We start from the raw sequence: 18453 nt of genomic DNA on the forward strand, positions 1-18453 counted from the left end.
GAGAGATCTAGACCCTGGATTGACTGCATCTGTGTGCTTTCCTTGATGCAGAGAGCTGCTTTGGAAATACTGAGTGTATCCATTTTTCTTCCCAGTGAATGTCCCTTTTTAATGTCAGTGGTGAGGATTCAGGCTCCTTGATTAGTAGCCTAGAGTGGGGACGTCACATGAGGTGCAACTGAAGCTTTCTCATATGTAACCTGGCCAGAGGCAGCATGAAAATGGTGTAAGACAAACCATAGGACCTTGAGAAAGTCCTTGGCAGTGACTGAAGCCAAAGGGAAAAAAGATGGGAAAAAGGCAATCAGAGACCGGGCCTGGAGGCAGACAGAGAAGTCAGCATGGGTATGGTCTGGGTCTTGAAACATGAAAAACATGATCCTGAGGAGGAGTCAAGACTGATACTTGAAGGTTTATGATGAACCCCAGACTTTACAGCACAGAAATAGTAAACTGAATATCCTGAACAAGCAGACCATCCAGATAAGAAAAGATCTGAACCCCTTCATCCTGCAAAAAGCAATGATAGGAGTGAGGTATTTGTTGAATACTCTTCAGAAAGTAGACACCCCAAAGGGCAAAGCAGTGACCAGAAAATTCAAGTAAGAAACAGGAAAATGCAAAAATTTCCTAAAAAAGGGATGGATGGGGATATAAAGATAGGCATCCTTGAGATCCAGAAAGATAAGAAAGGCTTGGGGAAGAAGAGGAGGAAATAATGTTTGAAGAGACATCTGAAAGGACAGATCCTTGAGGAAGGTGGTAGGCTGAGAAAGGTCAAGATTTAGTCTCCAGGTGCCCTCCCGTACTTCAAAGACTGTTGTTCTTTTGGCTCTACCTTCAGCCAATAGGAGTGATGAACTTCAGGCTCTCAAGACTCTTCTGCTGAATCCTGCTCCATATCAGAGGAATCTTGCTCCATAGGCCTTTTAAAAAAAAGCCTATGAGGGCATGCGAGAAATCAGATACATGCCAGCTTCCAAAAGGGTCGCAGCAGAAGAATCCGAAACAACCATATGACCCTCCAGACTTTCACAAACCTTGGGAAAGACGTCCGGGGAAGGCTGGACAGCATCTCTGACAGACCTGATTTTTTTTGGCCTTTTTCTTGACTGATGACTGACCCTCAAGATGAGAAGGGTCCTCCATAGCACACTGAACCAACAGCTATGATGTTGGTTTTCAAGGTAAATCAACAAGGAAGAGGGGCAACTAGTGGAATCTTCGGGGCTTGGCAGACTGAACACTGTGTATTGTCATGGGAGGCACCCAAACAGAAGAGACTGGTTGTGATGAACTTCATGGGGAATCTGCCACCCAACATGGACATTCGTCCTTATTGGACAACATGAAACCAGCAATACTAAAAATAAGAGAGAAAGATGAGAAAGATAAAGAATGCCAACAGGGCACTTATCTCAAAAATAGCTCTGTAATCAGTACCAAAAAAAGGCATTCAGATTGGCGGCAAAGTAGTTCTGAAGTGTGTGTGCATCTGCACATCACCGTTATGTCCTACGACTTATGCAGGGAGCATACCTGTGATGTACTGTGCCTGTAAATACTAAAGGCTTTTGCATACTGTCTAGATGTTACACTGCCCTTGACAGGAGCTCCCTTATGCAAGGAATATTGCAACAGTGATATGGAAGGACAATTTGATATTATTGCCTTTATATATTAATATTGTTAGCTCAAAATGCATTACGAATTTTTGATATCAAGTAACAAGATACGATCCCTATAAATATAGTGTGTGTGTGTGTGTGTGTATATATATATATATATATATAAATATATATATATATATATATATATATATATAGGGTCTATATTATATATTCGAACGCTTAAATGTTCGAATCACTAAAGAAAAAACTTTAGTGATCGAACATTTAAATGTTTGAAGATATTAAAAAATTAAAAACAAAATAAAAAAAATAAAAAAAAGAATAACTAAAGGGTGTAAGCAGGGGGGCAGGCCCCAGTGCATCCCCCACACCCCCCGCCTACTTAAATATATCAACTCCAAGATCATGCTACAGTGTAGGAAATGGGAAATTTTCCATTTCCGCACTGTAGCACACTGAAGTGCGATCTTGGAGTTGGTATATTTAAGTAGCGGGTGGTGTGGGGGGTGCAGGGGGGCTTGCCCCCCTGCTTAAACCCTTTACTTTGTGTTTTTTAATTTTTTTTAATATATTGGAACATTTCAATGTTCGATCACTAAAGTTCGATCTTTAGTGATTCGAACATTTAAGCGTTCGAATATATAATATAGACCCATATATATATATATATATATAAATATATATATATGTGTATATACCCAAATATATATATATATATATATATATATATATATATATACATATGTATATATATATATATATATATATATATATATATATATATATATATATATATATATATATATATTTATATATATATACATATATACATATATATGCATGTATGTATACAGTGGATATAAAAAGTTTACACATCCCTGTTAAAACGTTAATGTGACCTATAATCTGTACAATTCAATTGAAAAACAAATCTGTTAGGGGAAAAAAATAAAAACATACAATAAGCTGGTTGCATAAGTGTGCACACCCTTAAACTAATACTTTGTTGAAGCACTTTTTGATTTAATTAGAGCATTCATTCTTCTTGGGTAGGAGTCTATCACCATGGCACATCTTGACTTGGCAATATTTGCCCACTCTTCCTAGCAAAAGTGCTCCAAATCTGTCAGATTGCGAGGGCATCTCTTTTGCACAGCCCTCTTCAGATCACTCCACAGATTTCCTATTGGATTTAGGTCTGGCCTCTGTCTGGGCTACTCCAGAACTTTAATTTTCTTCTGATGAAGCCATTCTTTTGTTGATTTGGACGTATTCTTGGGGTCATTGCCGTGTTGAAAGGTGAAATTCCTCTTCATCTTCAGCTTTCTAGCAGACATCTGAAGATTTTGGGCCAAAAGTGACTGGTATTTGGAACTGTTCATAATTCCCTCCACCTTGACCCCAAAGCATGACACTGCCACAACCATGCTTCACCATGGGGATGGTGTTCTTTTGGTGATAGCAAAGTGCTGTTTTTGTGCCAAACGTACCTTTTGGAATGGTGGCCAAAATGTTCAACCTTGGTCTCATCAGTCCATAACACATTTTCCCACATGCTTTTAGGAGACTTGATGTATTGTTTTGCAAATTTTAGCTGGGCCTGGATGTTTCTCTGTGTAAGCAAAGGCTTCCGTCTTGCAACCTCAGTTCTCCAAGTCACTTCAGGTAGCCAAACGAACCTTTCCATCACCTACTGAACATGTAACGACTGTTCAATATCCTATGGAGAATATGGCAGATTGTTGTCATATGTAGTACACAACCAGTACTTTCCAGAAATTCCTGCAGCTCCTTCAGTGTTATTGTAGGTACCTTGGCAGTCTCCTTTACCAGATTTCGGCTGGTCTTTTCATCAATTTTGGAGGTATGTCCAAGTTCTTTGCAACGTCACTGTTGTCCCATATTTTGATGACGGTCGTCACTGTGCTCTATGGGATATCCAATGCTGTGGAAGTTTTTTTGTACCCTTCTCCTGACTAATACCTTTCAACAATGAGATCCCTTTGATGCTTTGCAAGCACTCTGCGAACCATGGCTTTTGCTGTAGCAGGCAACTGAGTAAATGTCATGAAAATCCTACCAGGACAGCTGAACTTTATTTGGGGTTAATCAGAGTCTAATTGATGGCAGTTGTGTACCCAAGAAGACTGAATGATACAATTAAATCAAAAGGTGCTTCAACAAAGTATTAGTTTAAGGGTGTGCACGCTTATGCAACCAGCTTATTGTACATTTTTCACTTTTTATATTTTTCCCCTAACAGATTTGTTTGTTTTTCAATTCAATTGTACAGGTTATAGGTCACATTAAAGATAGAAAATGTTCTGAAATGATTTACTGTGGGCTAATTTTTTATATCACAAAAAACAGGCATTTTAACAGGGGTGTGTAAACTTTGCATATCCACTGTGTGTGTGTGTGTGTGTGTGTGTGTGTGTGTGTGTGTGTATATATATATATATATATATACACACACACACACACACACACACACACACACACACAGATATAGGTGTGTTTGTGTGTATACATATATTCTGCGGCGGTGCAGCGGTAGCATTGCCGCCTCACAGCAAGAGGTTCTCCTGTTCGATTCTCAGCTGGAGCACCTTCTGTGTGAAGTCTGCATGTCCTCCCCGTGGTCGAGTGGCGTTCGAAAGACAAGCGTAGAATGGGCGTGCCTTCGTTGAAGGTTGGGTGTCAAGCTGGCACCTCGGCACCGTAAAAATCTACTGCTAATCATAAGCGGCCCAGAGTTCCACTGTGGCGACACCTAACTGGGAAAAGCCGAAAGAAGAACATATATCTATATCTATATCTATATATATATATATATATATATCATACCGCTCAACTGGAAACATCAAAAATCTGGACAAAGGCATATGAAAAAAGGTACAAATACGTACGCTGAGTAACAAAATTTGCATACAGAATTATATAACCCCACCCGCTCCGGTGGAATTGTGGGACACCAACTTTCAAATGCAAACTCAAGAGCAGACAACCAAAATATGGCCCTAGACCCTGTAGTAAATGGTAACCATTATTTTGGCAATGTGTAGCAATGATTTTCAATGGGAAGACAGAATATGATGAACCTTAGGATTTTGTTTTTGGTGACTTGCAGTATGTGGGTTTTGTGGTAAAAGTGAGGCATTTAATGGCAGGAAATATTCTCATCTTGCAATTGCAATATGGAATGGATGCCAAACTGATAAGTTCATAGTCACTAGGTATCTCCACCAAAGAGGATTTTCTCCGGACTGCAGCATCCACCCCATTTAAAACACAGTACAGCATCAACAATCCATCTACATACTGTAAGAGTAGACCCACAACGTTCTGCATCAAAAGCAAGCATTTTACCTATTCTGCCAACTCTGTTTGTGTTAATAGTACAAGCAGCACTAAACTACTATCCCCCTGAAGAACTATGCAGCACAAGAAATCTGGAGAAATCCAAACTTTATCGGGAGGAGACGAGGCCCAAAACCAGGGACACATTTTAAACATTACTTGTATAATCATAGAAATGTTGCTAGAATAAAATGTTTTGTGTTACCATGCCTTTCCTGAAAGATAGGAAGACTGACACTTAAATGGCTGTCATTATTTAGTAAATTCAGTTCTCACTGCTTTGGCAGAAAAAACACAAATTTTATGAAGAACAGACCAAAAGTGAAAACTAAATAAATTAGCTGACGACTCTGCTTAATACACCAATGAACCATACAAAGAGCTTAACCCAATTCTGTTTAAATTAGCATTAGCTGCTACCACAGCCAACTCTGCTGATGCTGGTACACAGAGAACTGGGCCCTAATCAAGCAAATAACTTGTGCCTGTTAGCAGCAGTGGGAAGCTTCCAGTTTCAACTATAGTACCTCCCCATAGGGAATCCCCATGGAGGGTACTGGTGACCTCACCCCAGAAGGGTTAAACACCTGGGTGCACCATTTCATAAGAGTGGGATAGGATTTAGTTGAGTCATGCTTTAGACTATACAAACCGAAACCACAAGAATTAAGGCAAAAAAAAAAAAAACAGTACAGTGTAGACTCAGCAACTTTAACGTCCAAAAAATAATACTTTGTGTAGATTCAACTTTAACTACACCACCAAAGCAGTGCTGTTTTGTACATATAACCAAATAAATCTGGGGTTCTGTCCTGCAATATCAGTAGTCAAATGTCAGCAAACCAAACTGCATATTTAGTTTTACCACTCACTTTGCACCTTTAGACCTGGCAGAGTCTACAACTTCAGTTCTCCAAGTCACTTCAGGTAGCCAAGCGAACCTTTCCTTCACCTACTGAACATGTAACGACTGTTCAATATCCTTCTCGCTCATCCTCTCACTCCTAGTCCTTTCCCAGTTCAACAATTTTAAGTGTCATTATTCTTTTCACATTTACTATCAATGATTCCTTTTTCTCACATAATCCAGCGACTGAGACAATCCTTACAATATATGCATCACTGACTGAGCAGAGGTAAACAGCTGTGCGTCCCAATAGGAAAGCACACCTTAAGAACCACTAAAACAATAGCGTATACAACAAGAATCTGCTCCATCAGCATTTTTAAAGCCTCCAAAAACTGTGCTCTTTGTTGTATTATAGTCTCTGAAAAAAATCATTATCTAACATTACCAACCTTCATCTGTGATCACGTTTAACAGTATCCACAACTGTGAGAAATACATTTTTTTCAGACCTAGTCACAATTGTGCCAAAATCACAGTCAGCCAGCAATAAACCCTGTTGGAAATTGACAATAGCAGTTTGTAGGCCTTTTCTATTCCCAGCGAATCTTAGAAAAGCCTGGCCATTATGTCATTTTTTTTCACATACTCAAGACATCCAAACCCTTCATCTTCATCCAAACCTCTATTTAATTACAAATTGCACCTTCTTGCCTTATCCTCCAGGGTAACCAAATTCTGTTCAGTATAAACAGGCTGCTTAGTTCCACATATTTCAGTTCCACTCTGTTTAGGCAACCATATGGTATAATACTGCTCCTACAAAAATTCATTGGAATCATCTTCCGTAGCTTCCAACTGCTTAGTATAATAATTCATGGGCCCAAACCACTTTCATCTGCTGTTTCTCTGCCTCCATACTCTCATCTATATGACCTCATAACCTTTAACTTGTTGGCAGATTCCGACATACACTGAGCGTAACCCAATTCTGCTTAAATAAATTAGCATTAGCTGCTGCTACTGCTTAAGCTAGAAAGCCTAATTTTGTTTAAATAAATTAGCTGCTGCCACACGAACGAATGGAGAGTAAATGTAATAGTAGATAGCCTGGCATTTGAATTAAAAAGCTATAAACCCAGCGTAATTCTGCTTAAATAAATTAGCTGCTGCCACTGCTTAAGCTAGAAAGCCCAGCTCTGCTTAAATAAATTAAATTAGCTACTGCGCTGCCACACCAATGAACTGAACACTTAAATAAAACAAGGCCGAGCATTTACTTAAACACCGAGGCCGTGCATAGATTTGAATTAGAAAGTTCGCCAACAGCTAACCATAGTACACACACACACACACACACACACACACACACACACACACACACACACACACACACACACACACACACACACACACACACCCACACACACACACCCACACACACACACCCTTACCTTAAATCACTTTACTTAAATAACACAGAGCGTAATAGACTGCTTAAATAAAATAATGACCTGGTTAATAAAATAATGAATGAACCATGACTCCATGAACCAGTGCCACTCTGCAATCAAACACTCACTCTGCTTAAATAAAATAACACTGAGATTGAGCATAATTGATAAGCTAACTGCTGCTACCAATGTCTCTCTTGATTTTGAAGTAGAAAGCGGAACGGCCTGTTTCTTACCTGGGAGCCCATGGCATCTGTGGGCACTAAGCAGAGTGAATTGAACTTAATTTTCACAGTTGCCATTGCTGCTATATTCCCTCCAATCTGACAAAGTAGTGTCCAACAAAGCTGATGTCATCGTGCACACCCCTGTAGGCTGGTGATGCATGGTGACGTCCGCCACAAATTTAAAGTTGTATTAAAACAAAACAAAAAAAAAATAAGCAAAACAAAAAAATTGGGAATTAAAGGGGCTACTCCAGAATTCGTGGCACTCCATTATTGTGACTTTAAAACCAGTAAATACCATGGAACTCGGTACATTTGTGAGGTATGATGTGTGTGTGTGTGTGTGTGTGTGTGTGTGTGTGTGTGTGTGTGTGTGTGTGTGTGTGTGTATATATATATATATATATATATATATATATATATATATATATACATACATACACACACACACCCCTACATGGATACAGTTATTCAGAAGCAAGAAACGTTCACTACTTATATGCTCCTTGGCATTTTAAAAAAACACAGTGCAAGTAAATCATACATAGCGAATTATTAGGGATGATACTGGATGACCATCTTAAATCTGCCCTGCAAATACAAAACCGTATAAACAGAAATCACCTAAAACTAGGGATGCACTACAGAGCCAAAAACATTCTTGTTAATGCAACTAAAATTACATTTGCCATTTCCTACCTCCTCCCCTCACTGTGTTATGGTGCTCCCATCCTTCGTAACCTTCCAGGCATCACAGACATCAAAACTTGAAGAAGGTTATATGAAGTGGCTACATTTATAACAAATATCTATTTAAGAACCCATGACTGTATAGCACTAGTATGCCTTAATTGGTTAGAACTGCCTCATCAAGTAACATACACATACAGCTTCTTACCACATATAAAATTATCCAACATCCATCTACTTGTCCAACATTAAATACCAGTCTATACAACTATGTTCCCAATCTATCATTATGATCCAGTGAATAAAAACTCTTGTCCACAAACCTATCAAATCTGCTCAGTATGGTCTGTATTCATACCCTGTTCCTAAGGTCTTGAACTCCTTACCTGTATTCCACCAGGTCAATACCCTCCCCCCGTACAATCCTTTAAAATCTTTCTGTAAGACTTCCTCACCAAAATATGTGTCTGTTCTTGCTCATCCCCAAGATAAACTATATCCCCTAAATATATACCTATTCATACCTTACACCTCCTTGCTCTCCCTTCTTCACTCGCTTCCTTGCTTCAATCAGTACTTCTCCCGACTCTCTAAATATGGTATAACCATGTTTACTTCTCTCACTGTACATTACAATTCCTGTTTGCATTACACTAACTTTACTTTCTCTACAAACTGGTTAAAATTTCTCCAAATATCAAATCATTATCCTATAAGCTGCATCTATTATTTACCAGACATTATGTCTACTTTGGTATAACTATTTAAACTGTACATGTTTTGTATTATTTTTGAAGACTGTATAATTATTACTCAAAATAATTAATACTTTGGAGATTTTCTGCCCTGACCTCTACTGAAAACGGGCACTTATCCAGTCAGATTTTCCCAGTAACCAAATGTCAATAAACAACCACCACAAAAAAGGTGGTGGTAAGAGATGTGGCAATTAACTTTACACCTTATTTCACTTGACAAATTGCTGCACTGGATGAAGGTCCATGATTTCTGTAAACTAGGTAAAACACACACAGTCATAGGAGAGTAAGTTAAACTTGTGTTTGTCTACATCTCTGACACAAAATTATCAGATGAGTCTTTGTACCAGCTTAAATGAATCCTATTTTAAATGTTACCTGTACAGTCTCATGTGGTTTAACTGTAACTGCATTTTGTCAATGACAGGTGGGACTAAGCTGTCGTTTGCCATGGCCAGCATAAAAGTATTCTGTATGGTGATGAGACCAAGATCAGCCACAAATGCATTCTGGGAGACAGGTGACTCCGGCACAACAAAAACTGGTGCTTCAAGATGAATATCCATTGCAAGGCGAAAACTTTTCTGAGCAAAATCTTTGACACTGGAGGCAGCTTTTTCTGCAGCATGGACAGTAACTGTACTAACAGCTTCCTTCGCCATCTGGAAGTTGTCTAAGAACATCTGAGCAAAAGGAAACATTAAGAAAAATTAAGCAATTATCTAATAAAGATGTCATAATAGTCTATTTCTGCATCAAGTGTACGTTTTGCTAACTTCCCTGAATGAACGCTCAACAATACACGAGGCTAAGTGATTACTAAAGTCTTACACTGAGCTGAAATTGGTAAATATTCATCAGTGCAGTACTCCAGAGAACAAAAGTAATAAATAAATGTAATTAAATAAATATGTTTCATTTCAAACTTTACATACTAATTCTTAAAATAAAAAAATAAACATGTACGGATACTCATTTCAGTACTAATGCCTTTCAAAATATTAGAATGACAGGAAATAATGCAGATAAGAAAAGTTAAAACTACAGATTCATTCTCTTCTATTAACTTTTAGCATCAGCAATATTTACAATACAAATAAAAAAACAGAAAACAGTTATGTAGGTACCATCTAACATCATATGACTGCAAACTCTGCAGGCAACAGGCAATCTAGTTTTCCCCGTCATTTTGTCCGCGATGCCTGCCACCTTACAAAATATTTGTCCACTACTTCCTCCATCAACATACAAGACAATCTGAAAGCTGTCATCTTGTAGGTAACAGAGCTGATCTGAGATTTTTATTTTTTGTCCTACCTCCTTGCATGTCCTGGAAGTCAATGCTTCACCTTTCCTCATTCCCACAAGGGTATAATGGTAGCAGGACTGCCCTGAGTACTCAAAAGACATATTAACATTGTTGGTTCCCAGTCTCTGTTCAAGAAAATCAAGTAGTACACATGTGACTGGGAGAGGAAGGTTGCCCTCTCCAGGCACGTGTGTGTGTGCTTGTTGGTTTTCCTGATCCAGACTGGGAAACAACAATGTGATATCTTGTGTGACTGGACAAGGTAGTCCTTTGGGAAAGGCAGCTGCCCTCACCAGGCACATGTGTGCCGGTTGATTTCCATGATAGAGATTGGGAAACAACTATGTAATGGCTCTGTGTGGTTGGGCAGGGCAGTCCTTCGGGGAGGGGAGGATGCCCTCTCCAGGCACTTGCATGCTAGTTGATTTCCCTGACAGAGATTGAGGAAGAAATAGAGGTGATACCTCCTGAAAGTGGGCACAGAAATTCAGGAGGGTGGTTGCCTTCTTCAGGCATGCGTTCTGGTTAATTTCCCTGACAGAGGTTTTCTCCTGCAAGTGGACAGGGAAGTCATGGGAGGGGAGGGGGAGGTTACCCTCTCCAGGCACATGTGCTAGTTAATTTCCATGACAGGAAGTGGGAATCAACTATGTGATGCTTCCTGTGAGTGGGCATGGCAGTCCTGGATGTAGGGGAGGTTGCCCAATCCAGGCATGTGTGTTCTGCCCACTCACAGATGATATGACTTGGTTGTTTCCCAGTCTCTATCAGGTAAATCAACCAGTAGACATCTGCCTGGTGAGGCAACCTCCCCTCCCCCCAGTATGGCCATGTCCATACTCCTACCTGCATTATCAAGTGCACAAGCCACAATTCAAACTTGTGCCACCTGGGCCATAGTCACTGCTCCATCCTTCTATACTACAGCCTAACAGGCAATCCTTACTAAATTTGATACTGATATCAGATGAGGGGCATTCACTACTCTCAGCCTTCAAACCATTCCTTCTCGTCGGTTAACTCAACATTACTGTCATCAGTGAAGGCCCAATTAAGAAGAGAGGGTAATTCTCACATTTTTTTCTGACACGAGAAACACCTACTGGGGAGGTGATCCTTGAGTGAGAGAGGGTTGGAGAGCTTGCTTGTTGACTTGAGACCTTCTGTGAAGGCCTAGGGTTATGTCAGATACTTGATGTGAGTGGCTTACCATTTCTGAGACAGTCCCAATCATCACTCAATCTACAAAGAATAGTATGCAGCTGAATGACAGGGTGGAACAAGAAAGAAAGAAAGAAGGCATTTTTTCAGGCTAGTAATGTTTGTAAGACTGGTTAAGTTAGCCTACCTCAAATGGATTTTACAGACAATCTTCTGGAGAAATTCAAGTGTACAAATTCATCAAGTGGTCCAGGCTACATCTAAACCATTTTAGCCATCATCATTTAGCCTTTCCTTGATAAGAAGGCAGCCCAAATTTCCAAGAGGTGTTCAGCTCTTATGTTAATATATATGCATTTCTGACAGCCTAATACACCTTCAGAGAATTTCTATAGAAGCCTACTACCCCCCCAACTCTTTTTCCCCAAAAAGCAATTTCCATGAAAACTAACTTTAAAATGTCTTCCTTAAATAATACCTTGACTGAAATCATCCCGTATACAAAACTACTTTGAATGACAATCGAAGACTATCTTAAATTTAATTTACATATGCACAACAGCATTAAGAAAACCCATCAAAAACTAGGCACCCTAAAAAGAGGAAAGAAATTCCTTACAGACTCTACTAAGTTAACTCTAGCCATCACCTACCTTTAGCAGTCTCTCCTATATGGAGCCCCTATCATGAAACAACGTACAATCTTCACTTAGTTCTAAACTTGAACAATGCTATGACAAATTTGCCAGATTCACTTGCAACAAACCTTGCTCAGCACTAAAAACACTTAACTGGTACAAACTTCTTCACTTAACTCAGCTTAACCCACAAAATCATCCATAACCCATCTGCTTGCCCAGCAATTAGCCCCATACTCCAATGCTATGTTCCAAACCATTCTATTTGATCAAATGATAAACTGCTTACTATCTACAAACCACAAAGGTCTGCTGTGATCAGTCTCTATTCCAATACAGTAGATAGAACAAAACTGTTTTATCAAACAGGTATATCACACACCTTCAACTTTTCAAAACATTACAGAAAGACTTCCTCTCTGCCTGCTGGGTTTGTCCCCAATTTTCATATGGGACATAGCTCTCAACACTTCTCATCACCTTTCTTACATCTCCTTTTAAAGAACTAAATCACTTCACCTCCTTCTAATTCCTCACTTTACTGTACTTCTTAACTCAGTCAGCCTGGAGCATCAGGAGGCCAATTAATCCATTTACTTCCTGAAGTCACTTAAGACAGGAAAGCATTTGCTTCTGGAGAAGTGTTCTGCCAGATCATCTACTCAGATCATACCTCATGTGATTCACAATATCTCAGACACAATGCAAGTTGCAAAATGCGAAAGATGTTCATTACATAATGGGCTACACAGTCATGTCAGTATCAAAAGCCTGGTTTGTGACACAATTTACATTTCATATCTGTTAAAGAAAATATTATTTAACTTGTCAAAATGCATTAGTGTTAAGTTCAAACAATGGTTTATATTGTTGAACTATGCAAGATAGACCCAATACACCAGTGAGTGAATTGTTTGCAGCACACTGCTGCTTTATGATACTATATAATCAGTGTAAATCAGGCATATAATGTTTTACCAATATTTCAAACAATATTAATCAGCAAAACCATGCACACAAGACAGCAGCTGTAAGTGGCATCTGATAGCAGCATTACTTTCCCTGTAAAGCACACAACAACTATGAAATGAAAATACAGGTAGTATTCATAACTGCTTTACCAAACAAACCTTATATCTATGGAAACTTCTTTCTGAATTTATGTTCAAGCAATTCTATATTTGTTGTATAATATCTTGTTTCTCAATATTCTAACCACTGTATGCTGTCAGTTCTAAAACTCTGATTTTTACTCCTTTTATATGTTCTATGCTGTTTGTACACAAAATAGCTAAGTTTATATAATTTTTGTATTATTTTTTTTTATAATTTTTTACTATGTATTTGGAGCTTTTCTCCCCAGGCCTCCGCTGAAAATGGTCACCTTGTATCCAGTCGGACTAACCCGGTAAATGGAAAATAAAAGAAATCTACCTTCACATCAACTGCCATATTATAATGTTAAATTTTGAGTAATAGGTACGGATTTGTACATGCTACCCAAAAAATGACTATCACACTTATTCCTCATAATTAATATAAAAATTGAAAAAAATGCAATATTCATAACAATTTGCAAATACCCATTAATAACTGTAGCTCTGTATATAAAAAAAAAAAAAAAAAAAAAAAACACGATTCTGAAAGAGAGAAAAAATGTTTATTAAGTTAAAACATTTACATAACACAAGCTAAAAAGCATGCGCGGCGGAATGCCCTTAGCCCTCTAAAGTTAGAGGAAAAAAAAAAAAAGAAATGATGTATTTGTAAAGTGTTTGTGTCACTGCTCTCAATCTTCCATTTCCAAAATATACAACACTACTTCTCATGTGGAACAAACTGGTAAATGTGCTCTTTTATGCTTATAAAGTTATTTTGATGAATCAGTAGAAGGTGGTATGTAGAAGGTACAGCATTTAATACAAAAATATTAGAAGTAGAAGCAAAAACATCCTGTCACACTCATTCAAAAAAATACTACCAACCACATTTAATAATTTCCTTTAATTATAATGGCAGGGAAACTGAAAACTATAATTCTACATATAAATGTTCATAGCAATGCACATCCTAATGTCTGGGATAAATAGCAGTACTGCAGCAAAAAATATATAAATAAAACAACAAAAAAGAAAAGCATATAAAAGAAAACAACAGGGAACACACTCTTGAAATTCCACCTGCAACAGCAGACTATTCAAGGATACACCTGCCGACTGTTTACTTCCTCCTCACAAGAGTTGCACTTTGCTGTAAACCACACTCATAATCAAAGTAGTTAGAGTGGCCATCTTTTTCCCCTCCTTGTCCGATCCTATTATACTGAAGATGCTATAATATTTGCATCTTATGTTCTGAGAAACAGATGTAACACTAACTAGTCAACTTGTAATGTTTTTCCAATTGAATGGATTGTTATGAAATTGTTCATTGTACTTTTTGCATGTTAAACTATTATGTATATTTTATCTGTATGTAATTGGAGCTTTTCTCCTCAGGTCTCCGCTGAAAATGGGCAACTGGCCCAGTTGGACTAACCCGGTTAACAAATGTCAATAAATAAATAAATAGTGCATTTTTAGTAGGATGTTATAAACATCTTTACTAATTACAGGTAGTGTCTGCCATGCTTGCTTTAAAAAAAAAATCATACATATTTTAACTTTTTTACTTGGCAGCAGCAAATAGTTAATTTGGTTATAGTCACTCACGAGGCAGTTCTTGTTCTTCATATTTGAACATATTTGCTCCGGATGGTGGCCAGTACAGAGCGATAGGAAAATAACCCATGGACATTGCTTTGTGTGGGGACAGGAAAGAAAAACAAGGCAAAATAAGATACATTCTACAAAACTGAGGACAATTGTGAGGTTTGACAAACTCACGCACACACTAACATATTGACCCAAGGTGCATTTTTGAACATTAGAACTGAGACACACATATTCGCACCAAGATAGACATGCACTTGTCAGATTTCTGATGGCTGGAAGTACTACTGACTACACCTAGGTCACAGAATCTACAGCAGTTTGTACTTCTGGTTTACTTTTATATGTAGGGTCCTTTAAGTATTGCTCACAAATGTACAGCCAATGTCCCATGGAGATTACTTACAGAAGAAATAAGCAGAGATTGTAGGGGGAGCAAAAAAGTCAAATCTCTGCTTTAGATGCACAAAGTAATTAGCACAGAGGATTGTAAAACAAAGTTGTGATTGGCAGAACAATGATTCTAGTACGTAATTGTGCTAACACAGACATTTGAATGGAGGATAATGTCATGACCACCACCAATGGTTTGTAATTTTTTTTTGCTATGAACACCGATTTAATGCACTGGATGAAAACATCTTATTTATCGATCACAAGTGTTATACAAGTATGGAAATGCAAAATTTTAGCAGCTGTTCTGTTTAGGGATTCTAGAGCCACAAATGAACACCATGGTGCATAAATTGAAAAATCACATTACAAAAGCATGTACTTCTTTAGTTCTACACTTACAGCTCACAAACTAAGCTATACCTTGCTTAGTTTGTGAGCTGTAAGTGAAGCATTTTAGAGTTAATAGACTTAAGTGAGTGATGAGCATACTCATCCCAGGAGTAGAGAGAGCTCTCTTGCTATGAGAAGTATGCCCTTTTAGGATACACAGTGAATAGGATTTCCTGCTGAGTATGCCTGTGTAGAAAGCAATGAGTTAAACTATTTCTAATCAGCACAATCATAGCTACTTATCCACAATACTTAAGATAAAAATGCAGGGTAATGAAGTAACAATGGCATGTTCCCATGTACCTGTTAAAAACAGAGGAATTTAGGGAATGGGTAGTGGAAATTATTCCAGAGTTATCAGGGAAAATAGAAATAACTTCAGAAGTTATAGCTAGTAAGTGGAATAAAATGAAAGTGGAGGTTTAAAAATAGGATAGAAATATGGTTAATAAGTAACTGCATTTACTTAAGAAATAAATACTTCAGCTTACGTTCCCATAAAAATGGGTGTTGTTGAACCAATTCATGTGTGGGTACATAATTCATGGCTATAGTCTTCTTTATTTTCATTAATTTTATAAAAATAAAGTACTGCACCATAAAATAAACCTCAGAGCAAGAGTTACAAATGCAGAGTGCTAAACAGAAAATAAGGGAGTATCTGCATAACATGCACAAGTTTAGAAAGTTTGCAGTTAAGCAACTATTTTTTTTTTTGATAAGCCCAGTGCACAAAAACTTTTAGCACAATGATTTTGGCAACAGAAAGTAGAAAGAATTAACAAATTTAGAGAGGCTAAAAGAAGAAAGTAAATATTTCAGAAATATAAAGATTAGTATAAAGCAGAGACGTGGAAATCAAGAAGCACAAATGGGAATATATATGGAAGACAATTATGCCAAGGTTAGAGGTAGATAATGCTAAAACAACTAACAGTTAAGATAGAAGGAGACGAGACAAAATGGTGATATGTAATCAATCTTCAGGAAAGTCTCCAGGATCATTTTATTTAACAGTACTTTAAAAGGAGGGGATGCACCAACATCTTGGAAGAAAGTTATGGAGGTTGTATTACCTAAAAACATTAAGACACATTAGATCTAGCTTCAGACAGATGCACTTTAATTTTAAACCATGACTATAAAAAGTTGATGTCTACACTAGCAAAAAAATGGCAAAGCTGTTGTCAAAATTTAAAGATCGGGATTAATGTGGTTCTGTGGAGGGGAAACTAACATCTGACAATATTAATACAACAATGCTGAAATAGATCAGCATTGTTCTATAAAATACCACTCTTGTTGGTGGGTCTTGATGCAGAAAAAACATTTGAGACAGTAAGCTGGGATTTCATGAGCACGCATTCCCTGATATAATAGGGTTAATTAGGAGGATATATGAAGGAATTGGAGGGCAAACACTGCTATGGGAGGGTTCCTCTCTGATAAGCTGGGTTTGAATGGAGGACAGCAGGAAGGGATGTCATCTTTTCCCTTAGTTATTTGCTTTAAAATGAGACCCATTAGCAAAGAAAATAAGGGACTCAGAAATGCAATGATATAATTGTCATGATAATCAATAAAAGCCGACTATTTGCTGATGATGATATTTTGTAACTGATAAATCCAGAAAAGGACATTTCCATGTTGTGGAACATTCTGAAACAGTTTCAAATGTTTTCAAGACATACAGTTTAAAGATGATAAAGCAAAGGCTATAGCCATAAATTATGTACTCGCACATGAATTGGTTCAGCGATAGCCATATTTATGGGGGCATTGCAAGACGAAATATTTAAAAGTATAGATTAAAAGGGCTTCTGTTATGGCAGCTAAGGATACATGGGAAGGGACTAAACAAAATATAATACAAAATCTGAGAAACTGTAAGCTCCTGTTTATGGGTATGGATTGTAAAATATAAGCAGTGAAAATGTTTTAGTCCCTTTCATTTTATAGAAGGTTGAAGCATATTTTTATCAACCAGAGGAGAGGTTGTGGATAAATAATTAATAGTTGAAGGAGTTTACCTGGGAGAGGAAGAATGCAAGAGTTAAGTGTGATAAATTGATCCTTCCTATAGAACATGATAGTTTAGGACTGCCTGATCTGAAGGGATATTTTAGAGCTACACAGTTAATGCTCATATACATAACGCAAGTAGACTGTTATAATTTAAAGTGGAAACGGATGATGATGAAGCAAGAGAGGAAACTCAAGAAAAAGACTACGGGATTTTCATTGCAGATATCTGAGGAGGATAACAAGCACCATGGAGAATATTATATTCATAAAGTCAGCAAAAGTATTCTAAGGAGTGCGCCAACATGAGAATGGAGTAAAGGGATTTTGCCAACAGGGATAACTGCAAGTAGAGGTACAGAAAATAGGTATGTGTGGGCTGGAATTTAATGGGAAAAAAAGGCAAAGAAACCTAGATATTGGGACCAAATAACTAGAGAAGGGAAGGTAACAGAGTGGGATGAGGCCAAGACAATGATTAGGCTGTAGGCTAGAGACTACCCTTCCTTGCCAGGAATTTACATCAGAGTATAGCCAAAGTGCAATGGATAGAGGAATTCCAAGTTTAAGCCCTGCTCTGATAGAGTTTTTAGTTGACTCTAGAACAGAAGCTGCTGTTAAAAAAGGGATAATTGGTATGGCATACAAAATATTGCACAGTAACTATAAGAATCCGAGGAGGTGAGTAAAGATTGATAAGAGAGACTGGAAAAACAATGTGAAAGTGAACAATGGGATGACAAATGTATGGCTCCCAAGTAACCAATTCCATAAGGTTTAGGTATTTTTATACTCCAAGCAGACTTCAAAGAAACTTTCTTAGGTAGATGGCAAATGCTGAAGGTGTGATGGAAAGAAA

General features: G+C 37.8%; 1 protein-coding gene across 1 annotated transcript in view; it reads right to left on the reverse strand.

The window, feature by feature from the left end:
• The window catches only part of VPS13C (vacuolar protein sorting 13 homolog C), a 6956796-nt gene that overhangs the window by 3839877 nt on the left and 3098466 nt on the right, over positions 1–18453 (reverse strand). Inside the window, exon 35 of the mRNA XM_044076309.1 lies at positions 9346–9650. Coding sequence (XP_043932244.1) covers positions 9346–9650 — 305 coding nt within the window. The remainder of the gene's footprint in view (positions 1–9345; positions 9651–18453) is intronic.

This window comes from Protopterus annectens, chromosome 7.part0, assembly GCF_019279795.1.
Source record: "Protopterus annectens isolate FY-2018-M chromosome 7.part0, PAN1.0, whole genome shotgun sequence".
Taxonomy (NCBI): domain Eukaryota; kingdom Metazoa; phylum Chordata; order Ceratodontiformes; family Protopteridae; genus Protopterus; species Protopterus annectens.